This window comes from Phasianus colchicus, chromosome 1 (genome assembly GCF_987193195.1).
Source record: "Phasianus colchicus chromosome 1, bPhaCol1.hap1.1, whole genome shotgun sequence".
NCBI classification, from domain to species: domain Eukaryota; kingdom Metazoa; phylum Chordata; class Aves; order Galliformes; family Phasianidae; genus Phasianus; species Phasianus colchicus.
The window spans coordinates 52,446,760-52,461,711 of record NC_143436.1 but is presented as its reverse complement, the minus strand read 5'-3'; the positions used below and the strand labels follow the sequence as shown (position 1 = coordinate 52,461,711).

The 14,952-nt window shown below is 39.8% G+C and overlaps 1 protein-coding gene across 2 annotated transcripts in view; it reads right to left on the bottom strand.

Annotated features, from left to right (window-relative positions):
* The window catches only part of MYH9 (myosin heavy chain 9), a 68,104-nt gene that overhangs the window by 46,936 nt on the left and 6,216 nt on the right, over positions 1 to 14,952 (bottom strand). For both annotated transcript variants that reach the window (XM_031600090.2, XM_090142927.1), the window contains exons 2-3: positions 6,220 to 6,572; positions 1,170 to 1,326 (exon numbers count right to left, since the gene is read on the bottom strand). In XM_031600090.2, the coding sequence (XP_031455950.1) occupies positions 1,170 to 1,326; positions 6,220 to 6,552 (490 nt within the window). In that variant the 5' untranslated portion in view covers positions 6,553 to 6,572. The remainder of the gene's footprint in view (positions 1 to 1,169; positions 1,327 to 6,219; positions 6,573 to 14,952) is intronic.

Sequence of the window (14,952 nt, the reverse complement as noted above, 5' to 3'; positions counted from 1 at the left end):
CCATGTGCTCTGCTCCACATGGCACCATACCTCAGCAAATTTCCTCGACATTCTCCACAAGGAAAAATTGCTTAAAGTCATTAACTCTGGCAAGTGGAAGAAGTTTTTCTTGCTCTCTTTCCACTCTGGGCAACCACATTGCCATATTCTTCCCATGCTTGCAAGTACAAATAACAGTGAGGGCAAGGAAAAAGCACAAGTGTTTAAAATTGAGTCTAATTACAATTTTAAAGCATGTCTTTATTATAACTGGCATTTGCCCAAAAAGTGAAACTGATGATGAGACTCGGAGAGACCAACACCTTAATCATCATTGCTATCCATCAGAAAAGTCAAATTCATACAAACCAGCCAAATCAAACCGTCTTTTAAACATACAAAGCATGCCTCTTCACATAGCCTAAGTATAAACAGGAAGAAAAGCATAGAGTACTTCCATGTTTGAACACTCTCCAAGCATCCCAAACATAAGCACCGACCCTGTGAAAGACCTCCTCAGAGAAGGAGAGATATATACAGGCCTGCAGAACTTCGTATTTAAATTCTCAAGTGACAATCAAGGAGATAATATATATGGTTCTGCTTCTCATTGGTATACAAAGGGAGGTATTAGGGAAACGTGCCAAATTGCTTGCTTGCTTTTATCCATAAAAAGCCTACAAATGTGTTTAATATTGTCTGATATAAATTTTTAACAGAACAAGAATGTAACAAAACAACTAATAAACTACCACTAATCGTCACACTTCAAAATGCAGGTTATACTAAGCTAACTTCATCCAACCAGACTGCATGACTGGATTTTAATGGCTTTGTTGAATTGCTGTTTGACTATCTGTAGTTATGGCTCCATACAATCACGGAGGGAAAAATCTACCTACTTCAGTTCTCCTTGCATGCTTCTCTGAGCCCCACTGTACTGAAACCAAACACTCATATATGTAATCATGCACTTGTCAGACCTTTCTGTAATGTTCTTCAATACACCAAAGCAGGAGATAGCTATTCACCTGAGCACAAGAACTAGCACCAAGGAGGTGTCATGTCTGTAAGCAATGGTGCAGCAATGCCTTTTGATAGCAATGAGCTCTTGGTTCTTCTACAGTGTTTCGACTGCAATCTTGATTTGTGATTTCAACAGATGAATCATTACCTCAGTAAGCACTCACCTTGCATCATACTCCGGTAGGCTGTGTCTGTGATGGCATAGATGTGAGGGGGCATCTCGTGCCTCTTTTTGCCTTTGTACATCTCCACTATTTCTTCTGAGTATATTGGCAGGTTCTTGTAAGGATTGATTACCACACAGAACAGGCCTGAGTAGGTCTGGAAAGAAAATGCCCCAGCAATAAAGAGTTAAAATTTTGTATACACGTGTCTTTAAACAGCATATTATTTGAAAACAGATCAGTCATTTTCAAGTGCTTCTTCCAGTGATGCTAAGTGGGATGCCTCCCACTATGCAATATTAGAATATCAGCAACGCCTAAAGTTATATCAACTTGGACGGTACTCAACCTTTCAAAGTATGCAAATAGCATCAACTGACACATCAGTCACGTCGATAATCAAAGTGGCCTACTCCCTAGCTAATTAACTGTCTCTGAGGAGTGGCTTTGCCTCCTTTCAAAATCCTGATATTTGTCTATTTCATTATATAAAATAAGTCCTCAGCTTCTAGAAAAAAAGCATTTTACACCATGTTTGTCTATCTACTAGACAAATCTATGCAGTAAGCAATCAACTACAACATAATAAAACTTCACGAGAGCAAATCAGTTTACTTGTGTCTAGAAATGGTACAGATGATGCAGAGAGACAGCAAGATATTACTGCAAACACAATACGAAGATATATATTCCCTTACACAGATGGCACTCTAGCACAACCCTCAAGAAGGTACTCTTGTCCACGCTCAGCAGTTTTCATACTAAATGACAGCTACTAAAAAGAGGAAAGGACAGACAACTCATTCTTGGAGTCTTACTGATAGGTGAGTGTTACTGGTGGCATCAAATCACTTTGTGAGGCCTTAATATATTCCTTGGATAGGAGTCAGGCTTGTTTATTTTCTTTATCTCTTTGCTCACTTATGCTCAGTAGGCAGAAAATAGGCTGGACACTTCTCTAGAGATGAGAAAGACTAGACAAGTGCAACTTGACAGGACTTCATAGAGGTCTATTTGATGAAAAGTTGCCTCTCCATCCCGCACTTAGTAAAAATATGATTCCAATATAGGGAATCAAGCCAAAGTAGTTACTAAGAGAAAAATAAGACCAGCATACTCCTTAGAGATTTTCAGGATCACCGGACTAGGCTGAATTCAGTGCTGACCCTGCTCTTAATGGGAAGTTAGACCAGAAGGCCTCCTGAAGACCCTGCCAACCCAAAGACTTCTGTAATTTACATGTAATGATTGTAACAAGAACTAGAATCAGAACTGTACTGCCATTAATGTAGCATAGTTCCAAACTAACGAGTATAGAGAACAATTCAACAGTATTCCATTCTTAAAGAGTCAGCAACATTAGCCAAAGTTAACTTCTAATGCACTCCATAGCAAAATTTACTGATCTGACAGCAAACATCAACTTATCAATTGGTTTCCACTGAGTTCTAATACAACTGTCTAAATAGTTCTAGTGAAAGTATCATTTTTTCCCGAAAAATATCACTGCAATCTAAATATCTAAAAGCAAATCTAACAAGTATTTTAATTGCAAAGACAGTAGGAGAGGACCTTCTGTATTACCTACATGTTCTAAGAATAGCATTCCATGCCTTGGTGCTGAGGTTTAGAGCTCCCTGTCAATTTTAGAGGCAGCTGTTAAAAAAATCTGAATATAAGTAGCTCTCTACAGATACCTGCAGTGCTACCAGAAGAGTACATTTAGCATCTTCTATTGCTAATATCTCTTCTATTGTTTTCTCAACAAAGAGAGCTTTGACATGGTAAAGAGTGCTCTACAGTAAGTGCAGAAAGTACTTAATCAGATTTAGCCTCTTAGCTAGATAAAGGTAAGAATTAGACTACAGAAGGATGAAAATAGCATCTACTACACAATTTACAGTTTTATATCTAAATTTTCTATACACTTGTTTAAATTTTAGGTAATTAACCTTCTCTTCACACACAGCTGACTCAACTTTCACCCTGTATCCCCCAGAAAGCATACTTTATATAGGCATTTTAGGATTTTTTTTTCTTAACTTTGTGTGTACTCGTGCACGTGCATAAATATTTGAGGAACATTTCAACAGCATACAGAAAAAGATTCTCTCTTTCTAAAGAGGGAAACTGAAAACTGAATAAAACCCTTTAGCACGGGACTTCAGATAGCTAAATGTCAGTGAAACTCTAGTCAGCTATGAGATAGTGCTGGAAAGGAACTATAAGCAAGCTGCAAAAGCTAACTTAGCATTACTAGTTTCTTTAACCTCAGCTTCGGTTCTCTACTGTAAGAGACAGTGCTTGCATAGTACAAAACAGCAACTAAAAGTCTAGGTCATACTTTTCTGATCTTTGACTACAGTAGTGAAAAACAGGACAAGAACAAGAGGTAAAAAGCAGTCTACTCCAGAGTACCCTATTCATTGCACGCTCATTTTACTTTGTGTATTAGCATGGGAACTGCTAGCACTGATGAAACAGATTCTCTTTAACACTACAGTTCATGCCACAGGGGAGTACAAGGAAGAAGTGGCAATGTGAGAAAAGGAATTTGAAGTCTTCTTGTCTGTATTTGCATGACTTTTTATGGTCATGTTTGCCCACAAAGAAGACCAGTCCCTTTTCAAATAAAAATAGTGCAAGGGTCTGAAGTTGGACTGAAGAACTCTGCTGGAAGAGAGCAACAGTTTAGAAAAAGGAAGGCATGAACTTCCTCAGACTGATGAAGCAGGCCTGCAGGAAAACTCCATTACTTCCTTCCTATGAACGGTGACTATGTTGACAAATAGCGTTTTGTAGCTGAGAATGTGCTCTATCAAATAGTGCTACGCTTCTTGTAGCTGCTGTAGCTTCCATGGAAATAAACAGGAGGCATTACTTTCAGAGTGACCTACGCATAGCACACGTACTCCTCCAAGAGGATTAACGATCAAGCAACAGCTGCTTCAGTGAAAGTATCTTAAGCGTTCATGTTAATCTTCTGACTTGCAGAGAACTGCTGGGTAAGATCAGTCCATTTCACAAGTGCACACAAACACCATTTTGGCAAGTCTAAGGCTCTGAAATAGAGCATTACTACTCTAAGTTTACATGTGTAAAAGGTGTGGATTTTTTGTTTTTAATTCTACTTTCTACCTAACTAAAAGAACTCAGATTATTACAGCCACAGATCACGTCTGAAATTTCAGAGGATGTCTTGCAAGATAAATGAAATAGCCCATTGCACAGCACACAACAGACTTCACAACACCGGTGAATTATTTTCAACAACTTATTACATAACCTAGCAATGCATCCTGTTCTAAAAATGTTACACACACGATCTTGCATATCCTATTTCTTCACAAAACTAACATTCTTCCCTCTGATCAAAGGTTTTGACCAATAGTCAGAAGAGAAGACGACCTGTTCAGCTGCATGGAATAACAACTGCATCAACCTCCTAAGTCTCAAAACCTTGAGATCAGAAGGTGACTAAATTTATAGGAGTTCTGCACCCTCCAAGTGTTCTCTGATAATTTAGACAGTGGTTGTCTGTATGCCCTCATGCTGCACTTGAAGAGCTGCGGTCACAGCATCAGTTAGAACTTTTAGTTTGTGTTCATGTTTCTTAATTTAGAATACAACCATTTGTAAAGGTTTCTAACCAAGATAGATAGCTAGAGTGAACTCCTGCTACGTGGTGGCTTGGAGATAACCAGGCTTTGTTAGGACAGAAGAGACTATCTACAGCTTGCCTCATAAGATGACTAGAAAAAAGACTAAATCAAGACTAAATCTCTTTGCATAAGGTGAAGTAATAAGCATCCCCCCCCCCAAAAAAAAAACACCACAAAAGAAAAACAAACAAAAAAAAAAAACAAAGCCAAAAACAGACAGAAAGTTAACAGTTTTTATTTATGTTGCCATCTCCAGATGAAGAAAGAGGAAAATTTGGGGGGTCTAGAAGCTCAAAAGGAAGGAGAAAAAGTATCTAGACATGCTTTATTATCAGGACTGGGTTAATATACATGTTTACATATCAAATTCATTCTTCAAAGAATCCTAGTAGATCTTCTAATCTATGGTGAAAAACACCTCACAGTGTCTTAAAATACTGAAACACCCAGTATTTCTACATCTGTCAGGAATTTTCTCTCTGGCAGACCCATTTTGATTCTGTAAGTAGAAGGCATTTAGAGAACAAACCAAGAAACACTGCTTCATGTTTTAAGCAGTCACTGCATCCAAATTTTAGATTACTATTCAGTTTATTCACCCTACATTGACAGAGTATTAAAAAAGTAAAGGCTATCAGGACAGATTTCTGTTGGCTACACATGAGTTAAGACAGAAGGGACCTGTAGAACTAGTCAAAGTTCCAAGTTCTCCTTCCCTACTTTTCCTTATTTACTACTTACGCAGTGAAGCAGTTCCTGCATGCTTTAGGTTATGGTCATAGGTCCCATGCATGGTATCTCTGCCTTTTCCATAGTAATAATAATCTCATTCCAGGATGAGAAGGAAGTATTACCCTATCTGTAAACTCACATGTGTATATTATGTGCCTTTCTTAATAGCACATTTTGAGATCCAGAATTTGTGTTTTAAAAAAAACAAAAAAAAAAACAAAAAAACCAGCTTGGCACTGGTATTTTTTCCCAGTGAAGCTCCAGACATGGGAAAAAGCAAGTCAGATGTTAGGTATATTAAGATAGTGTTTTTTATTATTTAATTCAGTTCAGACTTCCTGTTTACCACTTTTCAACTGCTCTCACTTCTTGCTAAGAGCAAGTTAGATGGCATTCAAAACATTCTGCAAATGAAGACATTGAAATGTGAAAGACTGATTTACCACAGCATTCCTTGAAAGCTTCTACATTAACTAGAGAGGGATTGGCATAGTTTAGCAAAAAAATTTTAAGTAGAAGGAAGAAGCTGATTCACATGAGAGTTATGTATGTGGGCAATGAAAGGTTAACATACACCATTTAAAAGCAAATTGATTACAGTAAGTTCCCACAATACAAAATAGAGAACTCTTATCCTAATGGAGAAGATTACTTACATAGATCAGTCCAGAGTAGTATCTTTCCTTCAAGTTGTGAAGCACAGAAGCCTCATTCAGGCATGTCAGCTCAGCCATATCTTCCACCTTAGAGAATTTGGGGGGATTCATCTTCTGGATGTCATCCTTATTTACTTTCACTTTCTTCCCATTCTCTGCCAATTCTACGATGGCTTCATCTCCCATCTCTTCCTTTAGGCTAGCTGCTTCAAATCCACTCTTCTCTGAGGGAACCCATACCAATTTCTTGGCTGCCCAGTCAGCCTGAGTAAGGGGATTGTTAATGATATTTTTGTCCACGTAAAGGTACTTATCTGCGTCTCGCTGTGCCATTGTGGTTTAGATTTGGGGACCTGCCACAGGAAAAAAAAAAAAGTTTTTAAAGCCTCAAGTTGCCTTGCAAATTCCTTGCAGACAGGCACATACTAAATACTCTGAGCCCTTCATTGTCAAAGTATGCCTCCCCCCCACCTTCAGTTTCATGTTAGTAAGCACTGGTAAGTTGTCAAACTTCCAGTAAGGTCAAAGTTTTGACTGCCAAGAGGATGGGAAAAAACAAACTAGCAAGCAGTTTAAAAAAAAAAAATCCGTAACACAGAACAAAACAACGACCATAAAGCATTTGGAAGCCATTATTTGACAGAAGAAAGAAAGCATGTTAAAGTGGCAAGCATCAAACAATTCAGAAGATGTGCCAACATTCACAGCATCAGATACTCTGTTGGTAATGTTCAGGTAAGATTAGCCTCTTAATGCTCTACTCAGTCAAAATACCTGCTCAGAAATATCAAAAAAGTTTAACGAACAATTTTACTTCCTACCTCCTTATCATGATTAGCTATGAACAACAAGAACAAAATTCACAACTTCTTAGAAACACCATATTCCAGTCTAGACAATGCAAGAGACACAGTTCCCTCTTAAAAGACACTGAATAATTTAAGGACATGGATTAACACAGTCTCTACATATCCTTTCAACCATTAGCTCAGTAGTAACACCGATCCCACCACTTGGTATCTCTTTTCTAGTCAATGTTCAGCACCAAAACAGCTCCAAGACAATTAAAGAAAAAAAAAAATACTGCTGTCAGGAGACTTCACAGTCAAAAATTCTTCCCAAAGATCCATCTATACAGTAGTTACAAAGTGCATTTGGGTAGAAAAGAATGCCACCACAGCGTGCTAAGAAAACAGCACCCTAAATTTAGCATTTCATCAAAACCAGAGCACAACTGCCAGAGATTTTCCAGTTAATAAGGCAACAGTTTTATTGGTGCCATTCAGGAATTCTTTCAATCACAAGACAGACCTTCATGCATCAAGGCTCATTAACCACGTAACAGCAGCCTCTTTACAAGGTCCCATAAACATTATTTCTTGGATCCTTCCTCACAAAGATATCAGCATCCTTAATATATGCTTGGATAGAAACTAGAGCTCTTTACCATCAGAAGGAACAGGAAATTAAAATATCAATATTTATGTCATGGAAGGCTACAGGGATAACTATGCTACAGAGCATAGGCATATTTGCTCGCCAACCTACAAACCAAATAGGTGAAGTCTGATTATAGATAACGCCAACAAAAAGATATTGAGGGAGGGGTTGAGCTTCACCTACTGAAACATGTAAGAGCATCCCAGCACTCACAGTAACAAAGCCAGAAAAACATCAGCTACAATAACGATGGGCACAAAATGCCCACACCAGACATTTGTAAGCACAAGGGGAAATTCCTTTCAACAAATGTATCACTGTATGTGCTATGTGAGTTTGTGCCAGAAACTATGATAGTTGTATATTAAGAGTCAAAAATTCTTCAGCAAACAGAAAATTCTGAAAACAATTCCTCCCTTTAGCCTGCATTTGAAGTCTTTGTCTTAAGCCTTATAGGAAAGAGCAAACACCCACCCCCACGCTTTGCCTCATCTTTCCTTTCCCACAGTGTCATTGACAGTTCCCTCTCAATCACCACAACAACAATTCTCAGATCCACTCCATCTCCTTGGCTTTTTGTGTTCTTATTGAAAATCCAGAATTGGATGAGGACACAACAAAAGATTTGATGCAGACATACGATGTAGATATCAAGAGCTCACCATGAAATACTCATTTGTCAAGAGAGCTGCAAGCCCAGACTGCAACAGCCTGCTTGACAAAGCACTTGGGAAATAGCAAAGTCTGACAATTCAACAAAAGACTTTGAGAGTCCATGACACTGCAGTGTCTCCTGCAGGTTGTGGTCAAAGGGTTAAAAGAAGGGAGAGGAGGAAAGGAGGGGAAAAGAAAAAAAAGTAGTAAAAAAAAAAAAGGAAATAAGTATTCAATTGTGTTCAGAGTTGTATCAGGTTTGGCAAGGCAGCAGCTGTGCTCTACCCTCCATTACACAGTTTCCTGCATTTGCAACTCCCAAAAATCTAACTGGTTGCCTTTTTTGGCTATAATCAGGCAGGACACAGAGGCAGCATGCTTCAGCTAAATTGGGTTTCATCATTTCCTGAGGAATCCTAAGTAACCAGCCATGTGAAGTGTCTTGCATTACACTGAAACACAGTCCTCACCTCCTCACTGTTAAAGTACACACAACCAACACACCTTGGAGATTTCTTCTGGGATAAAGAATAGTTCTTTTTGGATAAGAAATATAGATCAGACCATGAGAAACCTTTCAAAAGGTACTCCCAGCCAGTCCTAGATCCTAAAAGAACTAAGAAAATAGCTACAGGGACTTTAGTCAAATCTTCTTACAGGAGAAGTCCTGAAATGTTTCAAGAACTGCAAGAACACATTCTTCAGCCCCTAAAGAATCACTGCATAGCATCTATCCTTCATTCATTCCTAGTGCTCAAAACAACAGCTATCCAAGTAAGAAGATAAATGGCCAAACACTAAGGGCTGGGTTTTTTGGGTTGTTTTTGTTTTGGGTGTTTGTTTTATGGCAGTACTACTAAATAGCAAGGTTAAAAGGCCTTGTACACCTCAGGCTTCAAACACACTTGAGAATTACCCTATTGCATGGCAGCAGAACACAGTCATACTCTCATTCACCATCTCAAACTAGCCCAGAACAGAAGAACCCTCAAGTACCAAACTAAGATACTGGAGAATTGCGCTGCAGTAACATGGTATTAGTGCTCCTCTCACAGCTGACTTCTACCCTACAGGGCCTCTAAACTAGCAGTATCACAAACCAACCATTAAGTTTGCCTTGTCCACCTGAACAGAACCAACAGAGGAATCAGATTCAGCAAGTACTGTCTCGTGGTCTCCAAAATTTATCTTCCCAGTTTATCATGTGTTCCATGGAGCATTGCAATGAACTCCTCAAGGGACAAAAATCAGTCAGTCCAATGAACTGCAACTCAACGACAGCCCTGCTGAATGCAAGTTATTACCATTTTAGGAACAAATTGGGAAGCAATTTGTTTGCCCAGTAGTTTGCACTTGGGTGTAGATAATTACGTGGGGAAAGAACATTTATCTTCACCCAGCTATTGTGCTGCTGTCAAATGAGAATATTGCTAACAATATTATTTTTGATGCAATACCAGTCTACAGGTAATAGACACAAAAATACAGAAGGAAGACAGACCATCCTTGTTTTCAGTTTAAATGCCTCCTTCCTAGTATTGTTTCCAAAAATGAAATACCAGAGTCACTTCCCTATTAACCCAGCGTGTTCTTGTGTTTCCCAGCAGTCTGAAGAACAGGCTGCTCAAACATAGCTTGTTTTCCATATTTCAGGCGCCAAATGAGTTCTTACCCTATTTTGTTAGCTACACTGTTGTCAGAAAGAATCCACAGAGTTATACATGGAGGAAAAAGTGATCTCTATGGTCCTGAGTAGGAGGGGACTCAGACATCATCAACGTCACCCAGGCTGGATGGGGTCATCAGCAACCTGGTCTAGAGGAAGGCATCCCTGCATATAGCAGGGGGTTGGAACTAGATGATCTTGAGGGTCCCTTCCAACCCAAACCATTCTGTGAACCTATGAGTCTACAAATATGTAAGTCAATCTTAAAAGAATTACGAGAAACCTTTACTTACACATTTTCCCGCAGATTCTTCTGAGATGAATAAACTAAATGCTGGCTTTAAGTTAAAATGCCATGCATTCCCTTTGAACTAGGCAGAACTACCCAAAACCCTAATTTGAATCATCATATGGACACAAGTTTGCCTTGGCCTTTGCTACAATTTCATAGCTGTAAGGCTCCAATTATGAGACACTGCACTCACTCCTCTAAGGCATCGAGTATTCCACAAAAATCTAGAAATACACCTTGGCCAGCTTGGAAAGGTCTAAAAGCAGTCTCTGCTAAAGTTCTTCTCTTTTGAATTAGTGTTTTGCAAGCACTAAAAGCTCATAACGTTATCTGTTCACAATTCAGTTTTCTGGAACCATTTGTATTATTCAACCCCTACACTGTTTAAGCCTGTCAGCAGCCATAGAATTGCTGCTTCTAGGACTGAGCCACTTGCTCAGTAAGATGAGCTTGTGTTTTGTTAAGCTATGGAAGTAAGGGCTGTAACTGAAAGAGCATAATATGGTCAGAAGAACATATAAGTAATTACTAGAAATGCTCTTCTGCTTCATATCAATCAGTAAGACACTTTTATAAGAGCTTTATGTATCACCCCTCTCCCCCCACCTCATTCAGTGCCCTTTGATACTACCCTTAAGCTGAAGGTGATGAAAAGAACAATTAATAGCAATGCAAACACATTTAAACAAACAACCCTTTTTTTTATTTTAATTTTTCATACAGCTCACATCTTTGAAGCATTTCAGGAACAAAGTCCCCATGCTCTTTTTCACACTGGCTTACCTTCAGCAGGTTGTGACAGAAGAGCCCACAACACAAGAAGGCCTTTCACAGAGTGCAGCAATATACACCTTTTTCTACAGGCACACAACTTTTATGCTAGAAAACTACATCATTAGCAGTCACTTATAGTTCCATTCAAATATAACTCAACTTTCCTCAGTGAAGAAACTTGATTCTTTGCTAATACACAGCATTTAAAAATAACTTGGCACTCAGAAGCCGGTGATTCAAACTAAATTTGATCAGTAACATTCTTATGCCAGAAATCCCCATTAAACATACAATCTGAACAGCTAATACTTGAATTATTTTTGCAAACTCAACTATTTCACTTTCCCCAGTCAGCTGAACACACTGCAGCAAATCAACAGCAACAGTTGCAGTAAGTGCAACAAGTAGGATGTGTGGGACAGATTTGCACCAAACAGATTAATTCCCTTGGATTCACTAAGAAACTGCTTAGCTCTCATCAGCTTAGGACGTGCCAGACAGACACTTCTCTGCTTCACCTACCAGGATGTCAAAAGGGAAGGAAAACTGTGAAGTTTGTTATTTACAAGTTGGAGTAGTTTGTGCTAACACCTATATAAGAAAAGAAGTCTAAATCACTAAGGGTGAGAAATGGTTTGCTGGGGGAGGAGGGGAGGAAGGGAAGGGGAGAAGCTGTCATGCAGCTGAAACTGATGGTCTGCTTGTATCTACTCATTTCTCAAGCCCAGTACACCGTGACACACCAGTACCTGATGCTTCAAAAGAAAACTCTGGAATCATAAGTTTCAGCTACTTCACTGGGGAACACATCAGGAAAGTACACAAATTCACAATTAGTACTCCCTCAGACAGCATACTGAGCTGAAGAGGCAGTCAGCTACACCTACCTTTGTTGGCTTGCAGCATGCTGTGCTGCCACACAGTCTCATTTCTTCTAGTTCAGCTTTATTTAGGATTCATAATGGTTGCTATTAGGCTTACTGCAGTTCACTTCTTTCCTCTCAAGTCACATTCTGACGCACACAATGCATTGTTGAAAGCTTTATTTCACAACTGGAATGCAGATTGCTGGCAATTATTGTTGCACATTCAGTTTGACTGTAGTGCTGCCCAGACTTGCCAGCTACCATGTTTATTACCATAAGCTGAACACAAGGTAGAGCGCTGAAATACTTTCTCCCTAAGCTCCAAGGGTTCCAAGAACGAAGAAGGAAGGTATCTAAACATCTAATGCAGAAGAGATACCTGTGTTAGTAGGAGTGACCTACCGACCAGACCACATGCTGCAAGATGGAAGAAAGGAACTGGAGGGAATTCTGCCTCTTCCAGGTGATCTAAAGGTAGCTGGCAGGCATCATCAGAACAAACACAGAATAAAAGTTTCTCAATTTCTGCATATCCAGTTCTTTTCATCAGCTGTCAAGCAACACTTTTCTGGTATGCATGAGGCAGCACTTGCACATTCTACTATAACAGCTGACACAGGAGGTTTGCTCTGTGAAGCTGGGACTTTTCATGGCAAATTGCAAACACCACAAAGCCCTACATAAGAAAGACATTGTCTTTACATGCCAGATTAGCAGTCACCTTTTCCACTGTTCAAGAAAAGATAAAGATTAGATTCACACTGCAATCAGAAGCTACAAATTAAGCATACATGGATGTAATGTAAATTAATGCAGATCTGAACAAGCTAAGCTTGGGTACCAAGCAGTGAAAAATGGGATAGCAAAAGTTTCACCACAAACTATACCGACACAAAAGAGCTCTTGGGCAACTGTGCTGCATGCCATAAAGAAACTTAATCTGTAGGTTACGGGCAAATATGTCCACATAGAGCTTCCCTGAGTTACGCTACCCTGTATTTTAATTACTGCAGTGAGATACAAAGGCACATTACAAAGAACACGGCACCAATAAAATGAACCAGTTCTCTGAAGCCTGTGCAGTTGTTTAAACACCCCAAGCACTGGTTTACGGAGGGGGAGGGCAGCCTCCTGTTAATTTCAAGTCCAGCCTTTAGCATGACAAAGCTAGGCTGGCTGCCACCCAACCCTATTCACTTTGAATAAATATTCAAAGTTTACAATCCTGCATAATACACTTTCTGCAACTGTTGTTTCTCATTAGTGCATGTACAGTACATGCCTTCTCAGCAGAGGAGAGAATTCCTCTTCCAGAGACAGTGTGCCCACAAGGAAAACATTCCGGGGGAGAACGCATTCTTCGTGACCACTCAGCAAAGTAATCCCACTTAAGGAGACGGCCGTAGTTCAGCAGACTGCGGCCCATCCCTGCTGTTCAAGCTGTTTTGCTGGAAGACTTGTTTTCAGGCGGCGTAATGGCCTGCAAAAGTTCTGATCAGGCATGCAGAATTCCCCAGGGACGTCTCGTGAGAGAAGGGGGCGAGAGCTTGGAAAGTTCCAGCTTGTCCTTGTTATCTCAGGGTCACTTTCCATCTCTTCCCTAATATTCTGATTTAAGGCTAAAAAGCTATCTGCCAAGAGCTCTCAGGGGCACTGAAGTACAAAGCAGTTCTGCTAATAGACAGCTTTATAACAATCAGCACTCTCTATCACCTCTGTCAACTCCAGGTTTCATCGCAAGAGGGAACAAGGAATAAATCATATCTAGTTAGAAGACAGGGACCAAAAAAAAAAAAATTGACTCCATTCCAGTCTTTTAGATACAGACAGTTCGCATGTATGTGGCTAAGATTGAGTTATCTCCCAGGAACAATTATTCTCACTTCCATTAGCATAAAACTCACTTTGGTCTCAACATTGGTAAAAACAATTTTCTTCCAGATCTCACCAGAAAGAACCAAGAAACACTGCAAATACAACTGGCAAGACACTTTTAAAAGGGTTAATTTTACATTGCGCCGAGAACCAAGCTTTTCTAGACATCCACAACTCAACCCACTGTGTAAAACTACGGCCATGTCCAAAGAGCTTCCTGCTGTTATATCTCACACTTTCTTCCCTGTTTCAAATAGTCTCCCTCGCCATTAACAGCAGCTTGGTAGGCAAAAAGCCTGGCATGGGTAGGTTAACCCTCTTCTACAGGCTCTAAATTGGACTTTCAACTCATCCAGCTAGCAGGGAGCAATTAAGAGGACCCACTCCTGAGCACAACAGCAATCTTTGAGGTGGGAGCAGGAAGACAGGAAGAAAGAGAAGCTACATAGCTTTGAGCTTCAGAATGTGCGAGGAGGTCAGTCTGAAAACAGCTTTCTTGACCTTATATTTATTTATCAAGTGGATTGAAAGCTCTGAAACACTGGCAATGAAATATTTCCCCATTTCAACCAAGGTATTTCACAGCTTCACAGCTCCCTGCTTAGCCCTTCATTATAACCACTGTCCTAGAGAATGCCCTCTGATGCAGAGTACCTGTCCTGTACAGCTCAGCCTCATGCTCATTTTCTGGTTAGTTTGCTTTGTCCTCACCTATGCTTTCTTCCCAAAGCATCAGATATATCAGTCTTTAACAAAGATCTCTCTTATTTTAGAACTCACCCAACTGTGCCCTCCTGGAGCACCGATTTTTGTACAAAGGGACATAACAGCCTAACGTGAAGTTAGAGCAAGAAGGGCACGTAAAGCAGGAACCTAATCTAAACTTTACAATTATGGTCATAAAGAACACTTCCTTCTCCCCTCTTGTTCCAGCATTGGAGGGAAATAGATTTTTAGGGAAAAAAAGAAATTCTCCCATCCTCACCAGAGACTCACACACTTTGACATTCCGCTCCCCTAATAAAAGGAGGCACGTGTGATCTGGAAGTTTCCAGCAATGTTTTGCTTTCTGTTCTAAGAAGACAAAAACAAGTTCAGGAAATACTGATCGTGCAGGAGCAGAACGGTTTCATGTGTTTCTACTACAATTAGCAGCACTCTCCACA